At 43.6% G+C, this 27,492-nt stretch overlaps 1 protein-coding gene across 6 annotated transcripts in view; it reads left to right on the top strand.

Annotated features, from left to right (window-relative positions):
* The window catches only part of COL11A1 (collagen type XI alpha 1 chain), a 407,114-nt gene that overhangs the window by 181,194 nt on the left and 198,428 nt on the right, over positions 1 to 27,492 (top strand). For all 6 annotated transcript variants that reach the window (XM_085601921.1, XM_085601919.1, XM_085601916.1 and 3 more), the window contains 9 exons: positions 3,211 to 3,264; positions 4,237 to 4,290; positions 4,399 to 4,452; positions 11,812 to 11,865; positions 18,727 to 18,780; positions 18,901 to 18,945; positions 24,044 to 24,097; positions 24,198 to 24,242; positions 25,263 to 25,316. In XM_085601921.1, coding sequence (XP_085458047.1) covers positions 3,211 to 3,264; positions 4,237 to 4,290; positions 4,399 to 4,452; positions 11,812 to 11,865; positions 18,727 to 18,780; positions 18,901 to 18,945; positions 24,044 to 24,097; positions 24,198 to 24,242; positions 25,263 to 25,316 — 468 coding nt within the window. The remainder of the gene's footprint in view (positions 1 to 3,210; positions 3,265 to 4,236; positions 4,291 to 4,398; positions 4,453 to 11,811; positions 11,866 to 18,726; positions 18,781 to 18,900; positions 18,946 to 24,043; positions 24,098 to 24,197; positions 24,243 to 25,262; positions 25,317 to 27,492) is intronic.

Here is a 27,492-nt window from a genome sequence, read left to right as displayed (position 1 = left end):
TCGGAAGGCAGCATTTAAGAAAAATGCCAATGGGCAGAGAGTGGGTGAAGCTTCCATGGAGCTTCCACGCTACAGTATATACTGCATGCCTCGCAAAGCGATCGCACAGCATTCGCGCTGCAACACTAGGCGAGACCTAAAAACGGGCCCCTAGGCGACTAAAGCCAGCTTCCACTCTGGCAGCCCACCGGTGAAATGCCCGGTGCCCTGCTACCTAATACGTATTGTATTTTCTTTTCTTATTATTGATGTGTTTTGATGTCAGAATGAGCCTATAATATGTACATGATATACCCAGTCACTCGTGATAAGCTATTACAAGTGACTCGTGATGTCCCTGTGAGCAAGGGGGAGAGCGACCTTCTCTCAGTTTGAAGGAAGTGGTGCGCGTTGGCACAAGCACTGTGTGTGTAACAGCAGTTTATTTTTTACATAAACTGTCACTTCACAGAGACAGTGCTTGGGGCCATGTTATAACTTCCCTCATTTTCTCTGGAAAGGAATGCAGGCTGTTTAAGGCAGCCTGCAGGAATGTGTGGAGCAGGTCCAGCTAAGAAGCGAAAACCTTTTCTTTCATGGGCGGAAGCTAAAGAAACTTCTTATTTACTCCTCTACCTTTCACCCATTAAAGTAATAAGTTTTGTTTTTCGGATGGACCAATGCTGGTAATTCCAGGAGGCTGCCCAAGCATAGTTGCTAAGGGGCATAACTTTATGTACCACACCATCATCAACGTCTGCTTTTGTAGAATGCAATAGATTGCATTTTGGGACATTACGTTTTTTTTTCCATAATTGAAAATCCCAAAATGCAAAGTGCTCTGGGCTAATAAAGGAAGGTGTTATAGGTAACACATGCCCACTTGTTGGGCATTTAATGTGTTTTCAGAAGATCAAAGCAAAGCTCACATATTATATGGGATAAAATACCCCCTTATTCAACATTATAAGGATATTGCAAGTCACCTCAGAGTTCTGTGACCAACTGCTTGTAACACTCATTTCCATTTTATTATATAGACACTAATTTAATGAGATGCAATTCACAGCTGAATTATCTTGTATAACCAATTTGCATCGTTTCTTGGATTAATCTGAGCAAGTTATCCACATGTCCTGAAACCAAAGTTGGCCATTATAGTATGCCAATAAAAATGACATTTACGACCAAACCCGCTATAACCAGAAATAGTGTGCTTGTACTTGATCTCCAATTGTTCATACTTTGGTTGGGGACAGTCAAACAAACCAGCTAACAAAATGCCCGGGCCATTATTTGAAAATATTACCGCCAACTGGAAATCTACAACCTACAGTGAACGTTTTTGAAAGACAGACCCTGAATCAAAAGAAGGCTTGCATCACAATAAGGGGAGAGCTTACAGAGCTATTGTTGAATACCATAACCGTCCAGAGAAAATAAGGTAATAGTCATGCTTGCAATACTAAATAGTGCATTTGCTTCCATGACCATGTTGATATGTTGATAGACAGTGACTTGCTGATGGTCTCATATCACTGATCTCTACCCTTGCATCTTCACGGCATATATCCATGCTCATATTTAAAATACTGGATAGATCGGTATTAACTTAAAAGTCAGACAATAAAACTGGAAGATGGCATACCTGTCTTTGATGGTCCGCCAACATCAGGCCCATTTCCAATCTTGCCTACATTTTCAGTAGCACGCATGCATGATTAGCAAAGGGTTTTTGCTCTCATGTGTACTGAGTCTGATTTCCCTCCTCTACATTATATGAAGACTAGGGTGAGCTGTTCCTTTGATGACGTCTATGCCACTGGGCGTGGGAAAGCAGTAATGCTTCACCTTGTAGAGCTCAATGCAAAATCTGTCATTCAGGGCCAAAAGACCATTTGCTGCATTGGCACCAGATTTAGTGAGTTCAACTGACCTCTCAATGCTCGTGTTGCCGAGTTATCACGAAACTGGCAGAAAACATGTCTTTAAGACCTGCAGTATCCCACTGAGCTATCTCTCTCTGATATCCTACAGGTAGCAGAAGAAGATTAGTTCATATCTTTCCTGTATTTATAGAGCTCGAAATTGTCACCAATAGCAGCATTCTGACACTGTCCATAAGGAGACGAAACAGAGAATACACCTCAACTAAATATTCAGTTGACTTAAGTTTAACAGAAACACACAGTCCTTGAGCCAATGCCATTCAATATCTGTGCACGTCCATAAGCGGACACACTCTATAATGTAGGAACTGGCCACAGAAATATGCCATCACCCACAAGTACGGGTCAGAGTATCTGCTACGACATCTTCGCAGATAATATCCAGGGTCTGTTCGGAACATCACATAGCACCATAACATAACTGTAAGGAGCACATTCACCAACTGGGCCTCTTAGCACTAAAGTAGCAGATGTTTATTGTTACCCAACTCAATGGTAGTCATTTTATCGACCTCAGAAGGATGAAAGTCTGACTGAGCCTGACAGAATATGAACATGAGGCCATGAAGTCAAACACAGATCTCTGGAGTGTATGTATTAATCCACTGTACCTCCAGACTCTTCCCGCCCAATGAGCCTGTTGCAAGCCATAGACATCCCTACAGCAGATGCACGATCCCCCTGTAAATAACGTCAAGGATGCCTCATAACTTCATATTGACTGAACCTTCACCCTGACCAAAAAAATCTGGCAACTGCCCGAGCCACCTGAAAATGTTTATGTAATTAGCCACATGAAACTAAAATGCCCTGGGTGGGCATGAGGCTCATGAATCGGCTTTGATGGGCACTTTAGAAATACAAATGTCTCTTGGTCACGTGATCACAGTAAGCAAACAATTAAAGCACGATTCACTGTTGCTGAATGTTGGGGAGCCATTTGCTGCTGTTCTGTAACACACTGGCTCGGTGATTAGGTGCTCGGTGTTGGGGTGAGGACGTACTACAGTAGTTTTAGCATCTTTATAAAGAGTGCCATATTCTGTAAAGCATTTTCAAGGTCATGTTTAGCTAGTAAAAGGTCTATTTTAATTTTTCGGAATTGCTAAGGACTATCTGGCTTGAAATATAGTTTTATTTTATTTGTTTTAATGTTTGCAGTTCGTACGACTATTAATACACTTCAGTTAACTGGAGTGCACTTTCTGGGATATATTGTGCAGCTAAAGAAAGCTTCATATGCTAATATATGAATATATTTTTATGTTGCATTTTTATACAGGGCTCACCTGGTGCTCCTGGTGCCAAAGGAGATGGCGGTGAAGGGGGTCCACAGGTGTGTATCATCGTTCATGATTGATTAGGTCTTCTCTTTAGTATTTGCATTGAAAGTCACTCTTAGGTTGTCTAAAATCCGGGGGGCAGATTTACAAGCCCCCTGCGCCACTTTTGCGTCACTTTTAACATGGGAAAAGTGACGCAAAAGTGGCGCAAGGGGCTTGTAAATCTGTCCCCGGAGGATTAACCATGTTTTATTGGTGCTGATGCTGCAGATGGCGGCACTGGCGCTCCTTTCTGAGGACCAAGACTTATTGTCAACACTAGACTTTGACCCGGTGCAAGCGAGAGAAAGGCAAAGAGAAGGAGGAAGAGAAAGCTCGGAAACACTGGCAAAATGATAACGCAGGGATGAAATTCAACCTGTGGGGAAAGAGAAGTACAGGCTGTTGGAAGAAAGATGCACTGAAGGCAAGCGCCTAAGAAAATATTTGCACCCCTACACGTATTTATTTATTCATATTTTTGTTCGACTAGATCCTGCTAATAACAGAACCAGCACAGTTGCGGGTTGCCTTTTTAAAAATAAAAATGCCATGAATAATGATGAGTAGGATTTCCTGGCAGTTAGATTGCTTACATTTCAAACCAGGACGTCAAAGTATGGCTTCAGCGAAAAATGAATATGGATATTGCAAACGAAATCCGTTTTTCCAAATATGTCAAAAAAACTATTCATCACGAAGTGTAAACAGTGGTTAGTAGCAAAACGACACATTAAAAATATTCAGGCGACGCAAAATAAGTCCCCTTCGTCCATAGTATTTTTTTGACTTTTTTTTAGGTAGAATATCTTTCTATACATATGTATCCATATTTTCATGCTTGGAAATATATGCATGCCATTTTTTAAATTGCAATCAATTTCCTTTAACAGTGCTTTATCATTTTTCAAATTGTTTTATTTTCTTGAATAACTCGTTAAAAAGGCATTTAACATATTCCTAACTGTTATTCTCTTTGCATTAAGGGACCTCGAGGCATTCAAGGCCCCCCTGGTCCACTTGGAAAAGCTGGCAAAAGGGTATGTGTTCCGCAGATCTATTTGGAAACAAGGCTTTCTCAGTGGCCAGCAGTTTCACGCCTCCCGCAGCACATGGCGAGCTAAACGGCGATGTTTTCTATTCCCTAGGGCCGCTCTGGCGCTGATGGAGCTAGAGGGATGCCAGGAGAACCGGGATCGAAAGTAAGTATTTTTAGGTTTCTAATGTGTTCTCCTCTGTGTAACACACGTGCAATGAAAGGCTGAACTAAGAAAACGTAGCATATTATTGTTGCACATAAAATGCAAAGTTAAAATTTTTGAGGAAAAATATTGCTTTGAAAGCACCTCTTTTGAAGGGGATAGGTAGTTGGTTAGAGCACGCTAGGAAAAGAAAACGTTAAAAGTTAAAGTGCGCATTGGTTTTCACTATAATTCGTGTAAAATGATTGAAAAGGAGGAAACATTGGCAGACTTTGGGATGCGTCGCTTTCATATTTGAAATTAAAAAGTACTTTAAAGAGTATCAGAAAGCTTAGTATTGTTTTTTAAACACTTTTAACCAGGAGATGTGTTAAAAGTGCCATGCCAACCTCCTTAAAAGCTGGGGATGACTGGTCTGCTTGTAAAGCTAATGTGCTTCTGTGCCATATCTTTTTGTGGTTAACTTGGCAAAGGCCACGATGGCAACCTCATTCAAAGACTTTAGGCACTATGATTAATTAATTTTTTCATAAATGTATGTTTGAGATTCTATTTGAAAAGGAGGAGAACGTCAATAGGATGAGGTTTGTGGCTGGCGTGATGCCAACAGATAGGCAGATAAGGGTAACTTGAAATGGATCAAGTAGAGCAAGAAACATTTCCTGTCCTTATTGGCCCCTGCAAGTCCAGTAGACCTTTAATTGAACAGACCTTAAACGAGATCACCAGAGTGCTAGTAACTACACAGAATAAAACTTTTGCCCAGTCCAGGTTGACAGAAAACCTGTTGAACCCTGTAGTTAGGGTATCACAGTGCAATTTCAAATGTAGGAAATTCTTTTATTCATATAAGAGTGCTCTAGGTAGAGCTAATGGTAAAAATCCTTGTGAAGGCCCTTGACTCATCTCTTGGCACATGATGAGCTGAAACATGTTGGCACTACTAAGGATGTTTGGCTCATTATACCCATATTCATCTGCTTCTCATCTTTCTTTTCAATCATACCTCTGGTACCCACCCATAAAGGAAAGTCTCTTTGGGTTAACCTTGAGGTATGTATATATATTAATGTGGCTACCAATACTATGCAGTATTTCCTATCAAGAACTCTCTCTTACTGAGGTTCAGTCCACCAAAATATTATCATCTTATCAGGGTGGGATGAGGTTGCCTATGCTGAAGCACACCACAAATGTGTGGGTGAGACTTCCTCATCCAATCTATACTGTATTGTTCAGTTAATGAGGATGTAAATATCGTGAAACACCATTACATCTTTTCGCAGTTTCATGCTATGATATTGGAGGATGTACAATGGGCTTGGCTTCTAAACATTCTCTCACTGATATAGGAGCTATGGAAAGTAGTACCACTAAAACTGATTTTGTTATTACTCCAAGATAGTGAAAGTAGTTTCAAAGCGGAGTTCAATGATTCTAGTCACAACCTCGTGCCACATCAACTGACAACTGTCTCAAAGAATAAACATTATGATAAAGGAATGTTCCAAGGCAAGGAATAGGTAAGGGAAACCAAGGCCAAACCAAGTGAAACAAAATATGAGGCATTAAAGATAAATATTCACCTTGTGTATATAGCATACTAAAATAGATAAGTACAGAAATAGGTATATAACATATAAGTAATTCTAATCACAACAGATTTCATCAGATTGCATTGTACTACTTTTGTGTGTCTGTTTCAACCATTTCCTTCAGATGTATATCTGACAGCTATTTTTTTCTCAGTAAAAATACTAGTCCTGTGTAAATACATCCCAAAACGTTTGTTTTTGGCCAGTGTTATCCACTATACCTGTTATGCACCAGCCTTGAATTGCAAAGTGCACTGAAAGGCTTTACAAGCCAACTTATCACCAAAGTATATACCCACAGTCAATTCAATTCAATTGTCTTTATTCGATCTTTCAAAGGCAGATCATACAAGATACACACGATAAAAGAAAAATCATGCTAAATACCCACAGTCATATGTGCAGGTTGACAAACGTACAAAAAGTGACTGTCAAAGGCTGTTCAGGGGACACAGGGCAAGCAGGGGCTACTGGGCCTAAACCGAGGGGGCTGAGGTCATTTGCTTCTGAAGTCCCAGGGTCTGTCCTACCATTGCTCTGCACAGTCAGCCAAGTACAACCCCTCAGGCATTTGACTCTCAGTGGTAGTGATGATGAACAGTCGCAGGCTTCTCACGGAGGGAGTCTGGTGGTGCTCAAGCTCAGTATGCAGCAATCACTCAACACCTCAATAGCTGAATGGCCAAGCCCATGCTGATCTTTCAAGAAAGAAAAGTACTTTAGTTCACACTGTAATAGAAAACTACACCTAAGCACAATGTAGTGTCCTGGGTACTGGTTGGCAGGCCTGCACCTCTGTTTGCTATCTCTCTCTGGTTCTCTCCTCTGTGGTCTTGGCAATTATCCCTTGGGATTAGGCCAATAGCGTGATTAAAGCTCAGATATAGATGCACCCCTTAAGGTATTTGTGCTCAGTCTCATACAGCTCAATAACATTAGTTCCCATATAGTTCATTCAGGCAGCCATCCAGCATTGACCCCCATGCATTTCCTGCCCACTTCTGGAAAGAGGTGCGCTCACTGGCAGATCTGTCTGGGGGTCTTCTCACTGGTTTCTGCCACTCGCCTTCCTGGCAGGCGTTGCTTTAGTGGTCATGCTGCTACACGTCACTGCATGACAAAAGGGTTGATCCTGGCACAGGAGTGGTAGGCTCTCTACAGGCAAGTTCTCCAGGATCAGTGCATCCATGCAAAGGCAAATCTCCTTCCTGTGTTGCAGCCAAGTACTGACCGATCTCCTTCTGGTCAAACACAAACCTATCTTTTACTGGATAACAGAAATATGCAAAGGCAGTTCTTATTTTGGACAATATGGCCATGCACTGGCCGATTCTGGCTCTGATCGCAGCCCAGACATGGCTTTGATGATCTAAGGATGAGCCATCACCAGGAAACACTCCTGGAGAAACTGTAGGCCCTCGTGCACTGGAGAATATATATGACTCTTCAAGAAATCACACCATCAATGCGAACCCACTGCACCTCACTCCTTCTGGACAGTTTCTTGTCCTACAGGGTTGGCATTCTACTTACCTCTCTCAGCAGACAGGCTGAAAGAGATGTGCACCTCTTCCAGTAATGGGTCAGTCTCAGATGATCTCTACTCAACCCCGGGAAGTTGACTTTCAGATAGACAACAGCTCTGGTTGAACTGCAACCCTCTGAGTTCTCTGCAGAGCTCTCTCTTCCTTGTACTTAGAGGATGTGGACTTAGAGGATCAACGAGTGAGGCAGAGGAGTCCCGCTTTCATACAACAAAAGGAGACTGGAGATGTGTATCTATTGTCAGTAGTTTCGGAGCTGGTGTAGGGCGGCACTTCTTTCAACTGTCCTTTACTGGCTGCTTTCAAGATATAGCCTTTGTGTGGAGTAATGCTTCTCACAGCAGGGGTGTCTCCAGCCTGAGGCACCCTCAACAGACGCACAAAAAGGCGTGAGGTTCTGGCGGGCCATGCTTCATAATAACTGAACATGAAAATACATAGACCAGAAGCACCTCAGAATCTTTTTTAATCTCCACTGAGACGAAAATGAAAAGATGTCCTTAGTTGGGATGTGGGAGCTGGAGTGTGGACATCGTTTATTCAAAAGGATTTTCTGTCTGACTAATAGAAAACAATAACCAGATGTTGTTTTAAATAAACCCAATCCCTATCTAGTAATGATTCTTGTTTTTCTTCAACCGTTGGGGAAATTTTAATTTGTGTTTGATTATCTATAGGAGTGGGGCGAACAAGAAGCCAACTTGAAACTGTACTAGGGCTCAACTCTAAATAAACTAGATGGTTTACAGGGCTCAACTCTAGATTGAGTATGCTAGAGTAACTCTACAGAAAGTAGATTGCTTGCATCCAGATGATCAAAGGGTTTTATGATTCACAAACCCTCAGATTCTGTAAATCAGAAGGGTTTGTGAACCATAAAAACCTTTTTAAAATGTATTACCAATTCCAAAAATCTTTTCTGAATCTTTAAATGGATTTGGAAAAACAAAATCATATCGAATTGGGATTCAAAAGGGCGTATTTTTTGTGTCCCTGCCAAATACCAATTTCTTATGGTATGTATTCATGTTTTAGACCTGAAATCTGGTTGCAAAACATTTATATTTTTCCACTACCTCAAAGGACGTGGTAAGCGATTCCTAAACGAGAAGTGGTTCTGAAGGTACATCTTCCCCTTTGTGAATACTGTGTACTCCTAAATCACGTTTGTGAAGCTTTTCATTAAAAAAATGCTTTCCATTTCACTATAACGAAAACAAGGAGCATTAAAAAAATAATTGCTTTTGTTAAACAGACATGGTGGTGTGCTGACCCGAACAGGCCACCATCTCTGTGATGGCAATACATTATTATAATGAGATATGCTGACTTGTGACCCACTACTATTCAGTATTTTGTGAACCGATCTATTTATACATGGCACTGTTTGTAAAATACCAATGCATTCGGTAAAATGTTTTGCACCAATTGCGATCAATTTGACGGAATGCATCCTAGGTACATCCGGCCCATGCTTCTTTCATTGCAGAGTCCTACTCAGTTTCAGTAGCTGGGGTTGGATAAGGTGTTTGCTTTTGAATTTTTGAGTCGCAGGAATGCATTAGCTGCAGCATATTTCAGGTGAGAAAGGCAAAATATCTTAAAAAGAACACTGTTGTGGACAAGAAAATAAAACATGAACTAATTGGATACAACAGTTGAACTTTTTCAGAAATTGTCTGAGTAGTGGAATGACACTTCTTAAGAGCTTTGCAGTAACTGTGATGATATATTTTCATAGATGTTCTGCTATTGCATTGTCCTAGTTAGCAATTGTTAGTGGTTTCACTTCACTGAGGGGTTCTGAAGGGCCTAATCTCTGATGTTCATGGTTTCTGAGAACTGAGTGACAAGATGCCATACTATGAAAGCGACGGCAAGTATGGGGGTGGTGGTTGCTCCCATTGGACTTGCTCCAATGGGACTTGCTTTTTGTCTCCCCATGGAGGGGAGATTTAAAGCATTGATTGTTAAGCACTCCTAGTGGAGCCCTGCTGTTGACTCATTTCGCCTAATGCGTTACACTCATTACTCCAGCTGGACATTCACCAGAGAGTCTCCATAGAAACCCACAAATTGACCAATTACAACTCCAGATAGATTGGCGCATGTGGTGGACTGTTGCTCCAAATGACTTGTGGCTCCTCCTGATGTACTTGCTCCATAGATATACAGTACTAAGAACTGCAGGGATATTCCTGGTTGTGACGGAAATCTTTGAATGCTTGGTAATGGGATTTTGTTTTTGACTTGTCTGAGTTAGGGCTTTATTCATAACGGTATACTCCGTCAAAACTTGGCAGACATAATTCAGACTCCATATTACAAGCACCGTAGACAATAATACATTTGTAATATGGTGGCTGGGACAACTATCACCTTTGTGATGGAATATCCTATTTGCCAAAACGAATTTTCTGCTTGTAAAACCACCCAAAATTCCCTACTCTATGAGGTTTTGGTGCATGCATCTTCCACCTGTAATGCAGTATATGCATGCAAGGTCCTGTGGGTGAGCTGGAGAAATGCATGCAGGGTCCTCTGGGTGAGCTGGAGGAATGTATTCGGGGTCCTGTGGGTGAGCTGGAGGAATGCATGCAGGGCCCTGTGGGTGGACTGGGGGAATGCAGGCAGTGTCCTATGGGTGAGCTAGAGGAATGCATGCATGGTCCTGTGGGTGGACTGGAGGAATGCAGGCAGTGTCCTGTGGGTGAGCTGGAGGAATGCATGCAGGGTCCTGTGGGTGGACTGGAGGAATGCATGCATGGTCCTGTGGGTGAGCTGGAGGAATGCATGCAGGGTCCTGTGGGTGAGCTGGAGGAATGCAGGCAGTGTCCTGTGGGTGGACTGGAGGAATGCATGCAAGGTCCTGTGGGTGAGCTGGAAAAATGCATGCATGGTCCTGTGGGTGGACTGGAGGAATGCATGCAGGGTCCTGTGGGTGGACTAAAGGAATGCATGCAGGGTCCTGTGGATGGACCGGAGAAATGCATGCAGGGTCCTGTGGGTGGACTGGAGGAATGCAGGTAGTGTCCTGTGGGTGGACTGGAGGAATGCATGCAGGGTCCTGTGGGTGGACTGGAGGAATGCACGCAGGGTCCTGTGGGTGGACTGGAGGAATGCATGCAGGGTCCTGTGGATGGACCGGAGAAATGCATGCAGGGTCCTGTGGGTGGACTGGAGGAATGCAGGCAGTGTCCTGTGGGTGGACTGGAGGAATGCATGCAGGGCCCTGTGGGTTGACTGGAGTAATGCATGCGTGGTCCTGTGGGTGAGCTGGAGGAATGCATGAAGGGTCCTGTGGGTGGACTGGAGGAATGCATGCAGTGTCCTCTGGGTGGACTGGAGAAATGCATGCAGGGTCCTGTAGGTGAGCTGGAGGACTGCATGCAGGGTCCTGTGGGTTGACTGGAGGAATGCATGCAGGGTCCTGTGGGTGGACTGGAGGAATGCATGCAGGGTCCTGTGGGTGAGCTGGAGGAATGCATGCAGGGTCCTGTGGGTGTACTGGAGGAATGCATGCAGGGTCCTGTGGGTGAGCTGGAGGAATGCATGCAGGGTCCTGTGGGTGGACTGGAGGAATGCATCCAGAGTCCTGTGGGTGGACTGGAGGAATGCAGGCAGTGTCCTGTGGGTGGACTGGAGGAATGCATTCAGGGTCCTGTGGGTGGACTGGAGGAATGCATGCAGGGTCATGTGAGTTGACTGGAGGAATGCATGCAGTGTCCTGTGGGTGGACTGGAGTATGCAGGAGTGTGTGAGAGGAGAAAAGAGGGAATAGGAAGGTTTATTTACTGCCACGAGGGAGCATTTTATGACCCCCCTGCCAAAAACAGGGAATGAAGCTTGGCTGTTGCTGTATTGAAACTCCCAAGAGATTCTTCATGGTGTTCCCACACCTGGAAAAAACAGGTGTGGAAAAACCTACCCACAATGATTTAGGTGGAGCAAAATGTCATGTAGTAAATGTCATTCTTCTCCCTCAGATTCGTGGCCATAGAGGATACTATATTTGAGAATTGTTTTAAGAAACATGACCTTACCTACGGGTCATCATGTGAAATGCATAATTTACCTTCCAGCATACACTTTATGTTAATTTCTTCAGCAATATGCTGTTAATGACAACACTTGCTGTAATGTTGATAACGAGAGAAATCTCCAATATTTTTTCAATTTCTCAGGAAATTGCCTTTACATGTGTCTTTCTTGCTTTACAGGGTGACAGGGGTTTCGATGGCCTTCCTGGCCTACCTGGCGAGAAAGGTCATAGGGTAAGTTTCAAAATGATATCTACATATGTTTATTTTAGATGTCTTATTGCAATATTATTATCAGTGTAATTTATGTTGACTGCTCTGTGCTGCTTATGACTTAATTAAAGAGGAATGAATAGGAAATTAATACTTCAGTCAATATGTAAAATATAATTTGATGATAGATGTCTATTTTTTGCTTGGCGCATTACGTTGTGAAGGACACTAGACTTGTATTAGTGCTTGCGAACTATGCTTTTAAAAGAAGGCTGTCTGCCCAATAACTCTGCTCTATGGTAACAAATTAGAATGTGCTAGTTCAGCATATTTCAAATGCAAAATGCAGGCACAACCATTGGCGCTTACGTGTCATTTTATCTATAATAAATACCATTGCAAATCCTTGTTCAGTAAATTGTTGGAATTATTGTTATGTTAGGTCATCTTATTAAAGTTTATACAGCACACGAATACCAAGCGGTGTCTTGGCCCTAACAGCCTTCAAGCGAGCTGGAGCACTATTCATTGAATAACCCGGTCTTAAGGGCTTTCCTGAATGATGTCAAAGAAAGGAGACGCTAATGAAAATGGGGAGGGAATTCCAGAGCTTCGTAGCACCCACTGTGAAGCTTCTGACACCCCAGTTAGACTTACAACATCTCTGAGAGAGTATCAGTTTCACCCCTTCTGACCGGAGGCATCTGTTTGGAGAGTACCAATGCAGTGCCCGCATCAAAAACTGAGGACCGGTACCGTGCAGCACCTTTTATGGGATACATAAGGCCTTGAACTTAATGCGACTCTTGACTGAAAGCCAATGCAATCTCCGAAGGTGCTTTCCCACTGATTGAAATTTGGGGATCCCCAGGAGGAGCCTTGCAGCCGCATTCTGGATCATCTGAAGCTTATGTAACCCCTTCTCGGGTATACTGAGATAGAGCCCATTGCAATAATCCAGTTTGTAAAGGACTAAGGATGTAACTACCGTTTTCCTGCTCTCTGCTGGGATCAAAGGTAAGATTTTCTTAATCGCCTTGAGTAGAAAAAAACTGGACAAAGAAACTGCGTTGACTTGAGCTTTGAAGTTCATTCTTTTATCTATCATCACTCCCAGATTTTTAGCTTTAGGGACTGGGATAGGTACCGCTCCCAGTTCGTCCGGCTACTAAATCTGAGACCAGCTGGGGGAGTAGTTGCCGAACAGGATTATCTCTGTTTTTCCTGAGTTAAGTTAAGCTTGAGGCAGTGCACGCTCATCCATGAGTCGACTGCCAGCATGCAATCCCTAAATCTTTTTACTGGCAGCATGATATTTTTACAGAGGGACAGGACAATTTGAGTTTTGTCTGCGTGTATGTTAATGCCAACCCGAAGGATCTAATTAGTGCAGCCAATTCAGATACGTATACATTAAAAAGTGTAGGGCTCATAGATGATCCCTGAGGGACCCCACATGGTAGAGTGAAGGACAGGGATACGTAGTTGCCCAAGGTAACTGATTGTATTGTATCCTATCGGATAGAAAAGAGGAACCCAATGCTAACACCTTATCCATAATGCCAAGAGTATTCAGACGGTAGATTATCGAAAAGCAGAGATCTTGCAGAACGTTCATACTGCTGCCTGCAAAAAGCACATCTTTTCACACTGTTTTGCTGCCTGTGTAATATGGAATGGAGCAAACAGTATTTGCAGTGGGGTAAAATGGCACTCACTGATCTCACACTTTTTAGCTGTGTTTACAAAATCAGAATTGGAGAAAATATATGTCCTTGTATTGATCTTTGAAATATAATTAATGGGGTTATAAATCTGGATCCATTTTTAGCACATACGTAGCAAAAAGCGGAATATATGTTCCCTTTATTCTACATTTAGGAATATTTCTGAAAATGGGGGGTTGCTGTTGTTGGCAACATTTAAAATGTCTGTGATACAGCCTCATAAGATTTAAAATCGCTAGTGCACAGGTTACATGTCTCAAAAAACACAGATTAAAACATCTGTTTATCTGCTACACCCCTCACCAAGATCATTTGCAGACAACAATAATGAAATTGGGTTTGCTGGTAGACACAGCTGAGCTGATTAATGAGGATATAAAAATACCACTTTTTTTTACACCTGTCTGGATTTCACCTGCATGTGTTGTACAGATGATTTAGACCAACTACGAGATGTCTGGCAAGCATGCGCAGCCATAATACCTCTGACATTCATTCATGAAGTGCGCATGCGTGCACGGTTGCTTTTTCCAGTTGTAGGCCTGATTTATGATTAGGAAAAATGTCTGTGAATCAGCCCATTATTCATTTCCTGAAAACCACACGATGAAATGGAGAACGTCTGAGTGCGACCAAGAGAGGGAGACAGCTCGCACTTTCTCTCACTTCGCAGGCAGACAGTGCGCAGTAAGGTTTCATCGCCAGGCTTCCTGCCAGCAAACCGCGATGCAGCAGACTGCTTGCCTTATCAAAGCAGGCCTGTGTTGTTATGGCTCATAAATATACATGTGTCCATAAACTCTTGGAATGCACTGCCATTATAAAAGTAAATAGACGGATGTTAATGTGTAGGTCATTATGTATGGTGCTTGGGCCGCAGTAAAGACTGATTTGATGCAAACCCAAGTATGAGCATAAGGCAGGTGGTATAAAACAAGGAGATGGTTCACACTAGGTTTTTGTTATTGCGTGTTTTATTAAAATACATTGTCACTTCGCATGGAGAACACCAAACTGTTCAAACATTTGAGAGTCTGTATGGCTGGCTGGCTCTTGCAGGCGCACATTTTTAGGCAAGCAACCAAAGCAAACACCTGGGTTTCTTGGTTTGAGTATGGTATGGGCTGTCTGCCTGAAGACAGAGCTTGCTGTAGATTTAAACAAATGTTGAGGAGGAGAACCTCAAGGCAGATGGTGGAGGACTCATCTTTTCAAGCAGCACCTTGTCCTCTCTGCCACAATAGTCTCTGTGGCATACCTCCTCATCCTCACCCTGCCACTCTTAAACCCTGCCCTTTGATGCCTCTTTCTGCTTCCAGGCCCTTTTTCAGTCGTCCATGCAGGTCCCAGCTGATATCTCTATCTGACCCTCTCACCATCCTCCTTCTCTTGTCAATGTTACCTCAGTGTTGTACAGCCCTCCATTTCTTTGTAGTTGTAAACCATACTGGGGATACATTTGACCACGTCAAATCCCTCACTAAGTTACGTTATGTTATATGTATTTTGTATAGCACACACCATATCCCTGAAAGGTATCCTAGCAATGTGCAGGTGTGAGATATTAGCCCCAGGAGGGGAGGACTTATCTGAAGACTCAGGTTTTCAACTTCTTGCGGAATTTAAGAAGAGAGGCGGTGGCTCTAATGTGTTGTACAAGGTTGTTCCCTGCATTAGTCATAATGTAAGAGAAGGTTCAACCTCCGGATCTGTTCTTATGAATATGGGGGTGTGTGCTAGTACGAGGCTGGCTGAGTGGAGGTATCTGGAAGGTTGGTGAAAGTGAATGTTATTATTCCGGTAGGCTGGCCAGGTATCGTGTAGTCCTTTATGTGGGGGTGAGGAGTTTGAGTTGTGTGCGCTTGTGCATTGGGAGCCAGTGGAGCTCCCTTATGTGTGGTGTTATTTTAAACCAGCATGGGGGGTTGAGCGCAAATCTGGCTGCTGCATTTTCAATGGTCTCTTCGTGAGATGACTGGGGATCCCTGCATAGAGAGAGTTCTCATAGTCCAGCCTGCTGGTTACGAGAGCCTGGGTGACAGTCTTCCTGGTGTTGTTTGGGAGACACTTGTAGATCTATCTCAGCGTTCTCAGAATGTGGAGGCATGACGCAGTGACTGTGCTGTCTTGAATGGACATGTCCAGCTTGTTATCAATGATGATCTCGAGGTTTCTTGCATGTGGGCTTGCGGCCGGAAGGCTTGGGTCCGAGATCTGTAGGGCACCAAGTGGAGTCCCACATTGAAGCATTATTTCTGAATATCACCACTTCTATGTTGTCGGTGTTCAACTTGAGACAGTTGGACTTCATCCAGGATGCGACTTCTGTCATGGAGGTGGTAAATTTGTTCCTTCTGTTGGGGGAATTGTCTGAAAGGGAGATTATAAATTCTGTGTCAGTGGCATAGGAGAGGATGTTGATGTTGCTGGCAAGGATAATCGCAGTCAGACGGGCCTTTTAGATGTTGAAAAGGGTGGAGCTTAGTGAGGAGCCTTGAAGTACTTCGCAGATTAGTTACCATGCTTCGGAGTTGAACGTTGGCAGGTTGACTGAGTTCTTTCGTTTGGGAATATGCCGATCCATGGAAGCGCAGGTCCCTGCGTGCTTGCCCGGTGCAGTCATCTGATCATGGTGTGGTAGGAGACTGTGTCAAGTACCACTAGGAGCTCCAGTAGAATGAGGGCTGCGGATTCCCCTCTGTTAAGGATCATCCAGATGCCATCTGTTGCTGCAGCAAGAGCTGTCTCTGTGCTGTGGTTGGGACTGAATACTCTCCTAGGGTCGAGGAGCTAGTGGTTGATGAGGTGTTCGATAAGGCATCTGTTGATAGCTTTCAAGCACCTTTGCTGGGTAGGGCAGGAGGGACACAGTTTGGTGGTTTGTGGACTCGGACAGTTTTGCTAAGGGCTTCTTCAGCATGGGATTGGCAGCAGCATAGTTCCAGACTTCCGCCAATGTGACTATGTTGATGGAGGAGTTGCAGATGAGGCCTTTGCTGATTTGAGTGAAACCTTTGTTGAAGCATGATTGCGTTCCAAGTGGTCATGGTGCGCTCTTCATCCAAGATTGTCAGATTGGCTGCAAGGTTGCTGGGGTCAGGCTGAGATTTGGAGTTGTCATTATATGACTGCAATTTTGTTACTGAAAAAGTAAAGAAAGTTTGCTGCCCAATTCTTGCAATGGGATGATGTTTTCGGCAGTGGCTGTGGGTGTGGTTTAGACCTTGATAATAGAAGATTTATTTGCTGCTATTGGATCTGGGGTTGATGTGGTCTGCTGAGGCCTTCTGCTTGGTGTTCCAGATTTGCTAGTGGTAGCATCTCAGGACGAATTTGAAGTTGTCCTTGTCTGTGGCTTCTTGGCTCAATCTCCGTCTGTATTCCAGTTGCTTGCAGTGCCGTCTGGTCATTCTTAAGTTCTTTTGAGTACCAGATGGCCTGAGTTCGTGTTCTTGCAGCTTGGCCTTGTTTGCGAGGGGCCATGCTGTTGTGCAGGTGCTGATCCAGTCATAGAAGTTTGTAAGGCCTACTAGTATGCTGTCTATATGCATGGGGTCGCTCTTTGAAAGGGCGGAAGCTTAATCCTTCTTTGCTACATTTTGCCAGCAGCTGCAGGTTGGGCATGTAGTGGCTTGTTTTCTGTGGTGTGGGATATTTATTTTGAAGCTCTAAGCAACGGGTGTTGGTTTGTTGGTTGTGATGTCATTGAAAGAGGTAAAAAGGTGGTCCAGAATGTGTATTTGTCTATTTGCAAACAGTGTGCTGAGTGCATTAGTGTATCAGCAGCCCAGCCACACCAGCCTTGGCTGTAATGCCCACTCCTTTTCGATTGACCATGTGCATGCGATCAGATAAAATGCTGTCGCTCACTGTGCAAGACATTCACTAGACGAAATGCTGTGTTTATGTTACATGCAACCTCCATAAAAAAGTTTCTTTTAGATCAAAACAGGACTTCATATATGAGAAATCGGAGGGTGTCATAGAAATTATTTTCAGTGATATTTGTGAGCAGCTGCTGTGGTACAAAATTGAAAACACACGTCTGCACCCCTGAATATTGGATGTAAACACATTTAGAATTATTTGGTCTAGTGCCGCTGTGCACGGTCAGTGACCTGCTGGCCAAAGAGGGCATGAAAGAGCTGAAATTTTATCATACACTCAAAACTTCCGAAAAGGGCTCCCCAAAATCCTTAAAATGTCCTTGGGTATTACCCTGCCCTTGACAGACATAATTTTGTGTTTGTTCCCAAGACGGGAAACTACAGAAAATATGGTGTGTGAAACCCCACAACCTTACATTCTTGTCTGTGCTCTTTCTCATATATTCACCACATCCCACCCCAACCCTACATTTGCAGACGTAGATATTCTGCCGCAGTGGCATAATTTCCTTATGTGCAACTCCACTTTGCACACATGTTTACGTGTGCAAAGGGAAATTGTAAATGAGGGGACTATGCTATTTCCCTTCATATGACCCTCCCCTTTTTAAGTTCATCTGCCTGACCTCATTCCGGTGGCCCTCATAACCAACCAAATCTCCCCTCCCCCACAGTTACTGATACAGAGAGTACGGGTAATACTGGTAACCCAAAGGGGGCGGAGTCGCTAGCAAAATAGAAGCGGGACCTCGAAATGAATATTTGTTAGGGGAAGCTGTGATTCCAATACTGATTAGCTGTATTTCCTCAGATTCTCCTAGAATCTGCAGCCGGGGACTCCAGGTGAAAGACACTGGGTCTGCTATTTTACTTCCTGCAGAGAAAATTCTTGAGGGGCCATTAACAAGAGTTACCGCCCTCTTTAGAATTAAAGAGCAACTTGTAATCGAGGCTTAGTGCTAGACTGGAAACTTTGCCAACAAACAAATACTAATAATTGGACTGCCCAATTATGAAACCCACAGCCAAACGTATAAACATTTTGATTTGCAGATGAAATAAAAAATGAAGTTGAAAACTAATGTAGTTGGCAAGCGAAACTTAAGTTTGTTCTTAATCATCGTGAACAAAAACCAGGTCTGCTTTATTGTTTTCCTAACACAGACTTGCACTGGAGCCCACTGACTGTTGAGCTCACGGTCTGCTAACCTATCTGTGAAACGAGCTCACCGCCGGATTTTAAAACCACACTTTTGTTTTTTGTGCAGGGAGAACTAGGCCCATCTGGTCCCCCTGGAGCACCGGGTGAGGACGGAGGAAGGGTATGTTAACAATTACTTTTCGACTTTTAGCTTCTGTTTGAGTGTATAAATGTGCCTTGCTTCTGAGAAACGCTTGTTTTTACAAGAACAGCTTTCCTTTCTTCTTGCTTTGCTTCACAGGGAGAAGACGGAGAAGTTGGGCCAAGAGGTCTGCCCGGTGAGCCTGTAAGTAGAGCTTTTATGTTGACAGTGAGTTGCATGCGAATGTATAGAGTAGTTTGTCTGGGGCTGGGAAAGAGGTCACATTCTAATGATGTACTTTACCCCTAAAAACACTGCAGATTAGTTAAAATCACACTCCACGTGGCTTTGCACTTTACAGTTCAATTTAAATTTTGTTGTCATCAAATGAGTGTTAGGGGTATCTTTTGCGACCCTCTGACAAAACGTTTTCACAGAGAGTTTCAATTGATTTTCGTGAGGCGATAGAGTGACTTGCCCAGGGTCACACATATCATCAGTTCAACTATGACCTCTGCAGTAGATAAATCACAGTTCCTGTCAATAGTCACACGCAGCATGCCATTCCCTCCTGACTTTTTCCAGGAATGTGCAACCTCTGTAATGTAAGCACACAGCACTGAACCTGCACACACAGATTTTCTCAAAAGGGCGTAAAAAGAAAGAAAAAAACCCTCTTGCCTCCACTTCGAGCCTAAACCCCATCGAATGACTTTTGCTGCTGGTTTATGGCTCGTAAGACAGGCCTCATGGCTGGAGACACACAATGATATATATGCTTTTGTGCATCAAGACACGGGTCCGAGTTGTGAATAAAAGAAAGAGCGTTTAGAACATTCCAGACTCTATGTATTTCAACTCTGCAGATCCTGGCATGCTCTAGGAGATGATATATGTAGTAAACTATCTTCTTGGAAACATAGTCCACCTGTTTAAGCAATTTTATTGCCTTACTGAGCTTTTATTAAGCTGTCGTAAAAGATGACGTTTGTGGCTTGCTTTGTAAAAAAACATCATATTGACATGTACGCAGCAGTGAAGAGACGTGAGTACTCTTGTTAGCCTACAGTGAAAAAGTACTCAAGCCCTCACCATAAACTATGAAGAAACACCACCTCAACAATATAGCATCCTGAATGAAGGATATCAACCGGTCATGAGGACACCATGGGTTTCAGTAAATCCTGTGTGCAGAATTAACACACTATCCACGTTTTCGGTGTTTGGACAAAACATTGGGTGAAAAGGGGCAGCTCGTACCACAGAGTCGAATTTTGAGGCAGAAAAGACCGCTTTATTGAAAACAGGTGCGAGTTACAACATAAATCTTAGGCCACTGCCTTTACAAAACTGAACCTCACTATACAGATAATTCCTAAGATCACTCAACCCCCACCGCTAAAGTACCCGCCGCCTTCAAAATCTCTATCCTACAACTTCCTAAATCCTACCCTGCTATTTGATATGTTGCCCTTTACTTCTCCTACCACTTAACCTAACCTCTAACAAGATCTAAGGATCTACATTCCACAACACAATTTTTTTTTTCTTGTTTTATCAAAATGTAACTTTTGGTTGACACCCCCAAAGTGTCCTACTCATCGATGTGAAAGCAATAACCTTTGCTCTATGATCATATTAACTTCCCTACCCACCGCCTCACACCTCTTTCAAGCGACAACACAAACCAAGAAAAATAAAGCTGCGCACCAGAAAGCAAACCAAGATAGCCGAGAACAAATGGAAAAAATTGACATAAACAGAAACAAAACTGGAAAAAACCCAAGGGTGGGAAGGGGGTGAAGTAATTTGGGAAACTACAGCCACTGGGGGACCTCACCAAAAATGGAGTGGATAAAGGGGGAAAATGGCAGCATACATGGGGCACAAGTAGCCTTAAATTATAGGCCAAACATGCAGCCCAAAATAGCCCGCCTAGAAAAGGGCTGAACCATTCCCCCAATATACCGTGGAGGGGGGGGCAAACCTCCCTCCCATCATCTGCCTCCAAAACACATTGGAAAAAAAATATTGTGTGGACAAGATGTTGAGTCAAGAATATTGAGGACTTTAATTCAATACTATAAAATCAAGGACAAAAATATCATGAAGGTAAGTTTCTATAGGTAAGGAGAGTTTTACTATATATAACTCCACATATATCTACCTTGAAATATATATCTTCAAGGTACATAGCTGTGGAGTTAGGAATAGTAAATCTATACTTACCTATTTGCACTTGCCTTCTCGATTTTTTGGCATGATGCTCTGCCCACATGATATTTTTGTTACCGATATTCTGTCAGTGATCCCACATACCACCAGGTTTTACTTCATAAAATGTGGTAATGGGAAATACCGCGGGTGCCTTCAATAGTGTAGCATAGGCCCCCGCAGTACCCGTGCTGCGATGGGGCCCCAAGCTCCAGGGGCCCTCTTCAGCAAAAGTGGTAGGTGATGGGCCAGGGACCCCCCCTCTGTGTACTTTGCATGGGGGGCCCCCCTCAAGTTTTGTTACGCCACTGGGTGCCGTATTACCTCACATTTGGTCATTTCCACCCAGATTTGGAATTCTGAGCTACTTTTAACACGAGTCTCAGTTTATATACCGAGTGAGATTTATAAAAGGAGATGTATTGCCTTTTATTCACTTCAGATGACAAATTACCAACTGTTGCGTTTGTATTTGTAATCCTAACACACAAGGCTCCTCAGTTGTTATGTCAGTGTGGATTTTGAGCTACTTGGGCACAATTCAAAACGATTGGTATGTCTTATCCTGTTGAGCCTATAAAATTGAGTACCAGGCTAGTCCACGTGTAATACATACGCCCTGAACACAAGTTAGGAGTAAACAGCTCTGAAGATTTCAAGTGGCCTGAATTACGTTTCTGACAGGTATCCGTGAACATGTTTACACATATTATGAGTTAATCTGCTCCAAAAGTGGAATATCTACGTAAACACAGAGTTACTGAGCAGTATTCCACACAATATTCCCATTTCCAAAGCATTCTTTGACAGAGAAAAGAATTGAGGTGGAGGAGAGGTCGAGGCTTGGTTGTTCGAGCGGTCAAAGCCACATGCATTTTTACCAGCCGGACTTACCTTCTGGTAAAATTGGGCTCTACGTCAATGCCGCGCGCTGAACACTAGGCCAGGACTGATCCGGTGACGCTGACTTCAAGAAAGGAATTCTGCTCTGCCTGATTCATAGTCAGGCACATAGTGTTAGCTATGATGACTACTGTAAAGCTAAAGTTATTACTCTGCAGAGCCCTCTCCGTTCACTGTAAAAACAAGCCAGCAAAAACAGCAGTAAAAATCAAATTGGTACTTTATGAGAACTTCCCTTAAACCTTACCGGGGCTTGATAGTTTCCCACGATGACTAGTAATTTACATCACTCCTAGCCTGCATTTTTCCTTTACATCCCTTGTTGTTTAACTATATTGTTAGTTTCAGCACCAATGCTACTTTGTAGGAAATTGGACCAATTAGCACAAAGTATCATTTTTACATCAGCAAGCCTATATTTATTTCTAAAGCAGCAGTGGCCTCCTTTGAAGGAAAGGTGGGATAGAAATTTAGCACTTTACATTTCAACTGTATCTTGAGACTGCTGGTCTGTATAAGCTTTAGAAATGTGCACACACTTTTAAAATATCGCAAATACATGTAATTAATTATCGTTATTTATATTAGAAAAGAGCAGGAAACTTTAATCAATAATTTTGCTTCAGTGAATACAAACTAAAATATAGTGCACTGCATCAGGGTACAGTACAGTGTTTTCGCTGCCATCCTGATAATCTTTCCTAGTTTATGAAGGGCATCAAAACCTAATATTTAGGAGGGAAAACACAGCTCCTGTAAATTAAACACATCCTCTTCCCTGCCATTAATTTAACCTCCCCATACAATCACCACCACTCAATTATTTAGTCAAATATAACTGTTGTGCTTTTACTTTGCATACAACTTTGTTTTATTTCTGATTTGAACAGGGGTTACTGCACTTTGTTTACCATAAAGATGCACTTTGTAAGGTATCCCAGCAGGATAGTGCCTCAGAGGCGTTGATCTGTGGGGAGACTGTAGATTAACATTTCAAACGCCTGCAGTGCTGTCATAGACTTTGATCATTGCAAGGCTGATTAAATGCATATCAATCACTAAAAGGGTCTTCCTCCTCTAGGTCTCAATTTGGACCACAAAAGCACCCGGTCACAGTTACACTTTCTACCGGCTTGCTGGTGCTGTCAGCGTCCTATTTTTGCCTATTTGCACAATAATGAGGCAAAGCATACACAAACTGTATTTACGCCTGTACTGACTTCTTTCGTGCACAGTGTCCTTTTTTGGGTTTTCACTTACCAGCAGGCAGAGCCTTTTGGTGTTTTTCACAAAAGTCACAAGAGTACATGCAGTACATGCTAATCACTTCAGAGGGCATAGTGTGAAAAGAGGCACGACTACCGTTTACGTCTGATTTTACACTAGCGATTGGATCAAAAACACACTGTAATGGGGGAGGGGGGATAATATGAACATCTGTAAATAGAGCTCCTCGAAGAGTTCGGACAATTAGCACTATGTAAAAAAAAAAAAAAAAATCCACTTTGAGTAATCAACTCTATTTTACTGTGTGAGATTAACTAAGTATTGCCTCCCGTGGAATAACATCTAGACGGGTCGGTAAGGCTGGCCAAAATGCATATTTATTTTTCTGCGGTCCATAATGTAATGTTTCTTTTATTTTCTCCCTTTCCAATATAATATGTATGCGAGGAAGCACTGTGAGAAAAAAATGATTCTCACGAGTTGTTTGTATGTAATACTTATTGTGCCCATGGGGTGGAGATATCTGCTAAATAATACGAAGAGATCAAAATAAAAAAATGTCCAATGTAAAACAGTTTTCAATACTGACTTCACAGCTCCTTTTAAATTTAATTTAGACTCATTGTTTGATACATTTTGCCTAGAGCAAATTTTATATTAGAATACAATCTGTGCTTTGGCATCTGTCACGCTATTAAGTCAGCCTTTATGGCTCGTTCATGGACACGTCTTACAGTACACAGCTCCCTAAAGCACAGTCCACAACCCCACCCCCCCCCCTCCCCACCCTCCTGTAAGTAGGAAACTTTAGATCTTCAAGAACAGCATTTTTGTATGAATACCAATGGAGTTTGACGTCTTGATTGCTTAATTCAAACCTACGCTTCCATACTTCCTTCAGGGACATTGTATGATTGCCAACAGCATTTTAACTTTAAAACTTTCTTTTTTGTTTCAGGGGCAAAGAGGATTGCTTGGACCAAGAGGATCTCCCGGCCCTAGTGGACAACCTGTACGTATTGTTTGAGGGCACACTTGAGAACTTTTTTATTTAATATTTTATTTAACATTTTGACTAACTAATGCTTTTGTTTTTATGCCTTTTATTATAGGGTGTCGCTGGAGTAGATGGCCAACCCGGACCAAAAGGAAACATGGCACGTAGAAGAAAAATAAAAACAAGTTTACTACATAAATTGCGTTGATTTAGAGGCTGAGATTTCATCAAATTTGCTCTGGGCTGAGATAGAATGTAGTGCTGTGTTGCGCAAAAGGTACTCATAATATTTTTCGTGCAGGAAGCGATGCCTTCATGCAGAGACACTATTCTTAGAGGCCTTCAAGACTTATTCCTCTTTTTATGTGAGATGCACAATGCAGCACACATGCAACGAGGAAGCAACTAGGAGAAATGAAGATATTTCTCCTCGTTACACTATCCTCGGGACGGCACACTATTCTGGCCAAAGACCCATGTGTACTGACTTTAGCAAATATGGGTTTGCATCAGAATACATGGGTGATCACGGGATCTCCACGGCGCAAGGTACGGCATTGCAGTTCTATGTTGTCCTACTTTTTTTTTCTTCGAATCCATGCAAAGCCACACATTTTGTGCTTTGCGTGGCTTAGTAGATCTCGAAATAGATTCTGCATTAGGGCTGTGCCAAAAAAACTAAATGTAATCCATACGCAAAATCTTTGCAAATTTGGGCCTACTTGGCTCCTTTTTTATAGTCTAAGAAGGGTTTATCACCACACAATACAAAGCTCAGTTGTGGTGAGCACACTTCAACTTTTGTGTGGTGAGAACAAACACAGCAACATGCAAACTTGATTGATAGTTCAGTTTTTGCTGCTTTGTGCAGTGAGGGCGGTGGAGAAGAGCACAGTAAAGACATCTGAGCCACAGTGCTGTGCGTTGCAGCTCTTTGCTCAGTTCAGGAGGAGACAACTGATGATTCATTATTGCTCCCTTAATGTGATGCATTCTGGAGCTAGAATGCACTCAAATATTCAACATTTACAGCAATGAAGTGCTTCTTATTCACAGATCCGACAAACGTAAGCACTTTAGGCGGTTGTGAATCTAAATCTAAGTGTAGTAGGCATGAGAAGTGAAACCTCTGTATTTTGGGAGATTTGTGTCCAATAATATGCCTGTTTTTTCACCCTAGGGTCCTCAAGGTGAACCTGGGCCCTCTGGCCAACAAGGAATTCCAGGCCCACAAGTAAGATTAAAAGTTTTTTGCTTCTCTAACCATAAACAGCATGTGTTATTTTACTTGGTAGAGGGCAGAATTGGTAACGAAATTCAAGTTTAGTGGATAAAATACAAGCATGAAGATACCTGCGTATGTTGGTGGGTCTCATTACTAGCTTTCATTGTTCCCGGAAGAGGGTACAATATTTATCGTACCAGATAAAATCCAACACTGCAGGGGTCGGAATTAAGTGGGTATGTGAAAAAAGTTCCCCTTTTTCCCCACGAAAGTAAGCAGATGAAAGGTATTGTAAAATTTTCAAATCCACCTCTCTTGGGTTGGGTTCAGAGGAAATGCGCTGCAAAACAAGGATTCTTCGTTCAGGACATTGAAGAATGCAAGGATCGAGGAATACTTGTGCAGCCCAGCACCACCACAGACAGGCCCTTGAAATGAACATAATAGCAATCACAATATGTTCACTACAATGTCTGTCCCTTGACACTGCTCTTCAACAGTGGTGTAGCTAGACCTATAGCCGCCCTTGGCGATCTCTGCGTTTGCTGCCCGTGGCGGGCCCATATCAAACCAGGGGGTGGGGGGTGCTGGTGATTCCTGCCTTTGCCGCCCTGCGATGGCTGCAGGTAACAGTGGGCGGAGGGGGACGAGGCCGCCGTGCCCTCCCCGTGCTATGCCACCGCTCTACAAAGGAAGCTTTCCAGTAGGTAAGCTTGAGTGTGGCACCTGCCTGACAGGGGTATGATGCAGGCAGGCAATGCTCATCGACTTGCCTGCTGGAGTTGCTGCCTTCCAGTCGGGAAGCCTGAGTGCGGAACTTGCCTGACAGGGGTATGATGCAGGCAGGCAATGCTCACAGACTTGCATGCTGAGGAAGTCATCTTCCCAGTAGGGAAGCTTGAGTATGGCACCTGCCTGACAGTCGTTTGCTGCAGGAAGGCAATGCTAACAGGCTTGCCTGCTGAGGAATTCATCTTCCCAGTAGGGAAGATTGATTGTGGGAACTGCCTGAGAGGGGATTGCTGAGGCAGGCAATGCTCACAGACTTGCCTGCTGGGGAAGTCATCTTCCCAGTAGGGAAGCCTGAGTGCGGTACTTGCCTGACAGGGGATTGCTGAGGCAGGCAATGCTCACAGACTTGCCTGCTGGGGAAGTCATCGTCCCAGTAGGGAAGCCTGAGTGCTGTACTTGCCTGACAGGGGGTTGCTGCAGGCAGGCAGTGCTCACAGACTTGCCTACTGAGGAAGTCATCTTCCAAGTAGGGAAGCTTGAGTTTGGCACCTGCCTGACAGTCGTTTGCTGCAGGCAGGCAATTTTCAAAGACTTGCCTGCTAGGGAAGTCATCTTCCCAGTAGGGAAGCCTGATTGCAGAACTTGCCTGACAGGGGTTTGCTGCAGGCAGGCAGTGCTCACAGACTTGCCTGCTGAGGAAGTCATCTTCCCACTAGGAAAGCTTGAGTGTGGCACCTGCCTGACAGTCGTTTGCTGAGGCAGACAATGATCACAGACTTGCCTGCTGGGGAAGCTGACTTCTAGTAGGTAAGCATGAATGTGGCACCTGCCTGACAAGGGTTTGCTGCAGGCAGACAATGTTCACAGACTTGCCTGCTGAGGAAGCCATCTTCCCAGCAGGGAAGCTTGAGTGTGGCACCTGCCTGACAGGGGTATGATGCAGGCAGGCAATGCTCATCGACTTGCCTGCTGGGGAAGTTGCCTTCCTGTAGGGAAGCTTGAATGTGACACCTGACAAGGGTTTGCTGCAGGCAGACAATGCTCACAGACTTGCCTGCTGAGGAAGTCATCTTCCCAGTAGGGAAGCTTGAGTGTGGCACCTGCCTGGAAAGGGTTGCTGCAGTCAGGCAATGCTCACAGACTTGTCTGCTGAGGAAGTCATCTTCCCAGTACGGAAACTTGAGTGTGGCACCTGCCTGACAGGGGTTTGCTGCAGGCAGGCAATGCTCACAGACTTGCCTGCTGGGAAAGTTGCCTTCCAGTAGGGAAGCTTGAGTGTGGTACCTGCCTAGCAAGCGTTTGCTGCAGGCAGGCAATGCTCACAGACTTGCCTGCTGAGGAAGTCATCTTCCCAGTCGGGAAGCTTGAGTGTGGCACCTGCCTGACAGGGGTTTGCTGAGGCAGACAATGCTCACAGACTTGCCTGCTGAGGAAGTCATCTTCCCAGTAGGGA

The sequence above is a fragment of the Triturus cristatus genome, chromosome 4_2, assembly GCF_964204655.1.
Source record: "Triturus cristatus chromosome 4_2, aTriCri1.1, whole genome shotgun sequence".
Classification (NCBI taxonomy): Eukaryota; Metazoa; Chordata; class Amphibia; order Caudata; family Salamandridae; genus Triturus; species Triturus cristatus.
The sequence above is the reverse complement of the archived record's forward strand: the minus strand, read 5'-3'. Positions and strand labels throughout refer to the sequence as shown.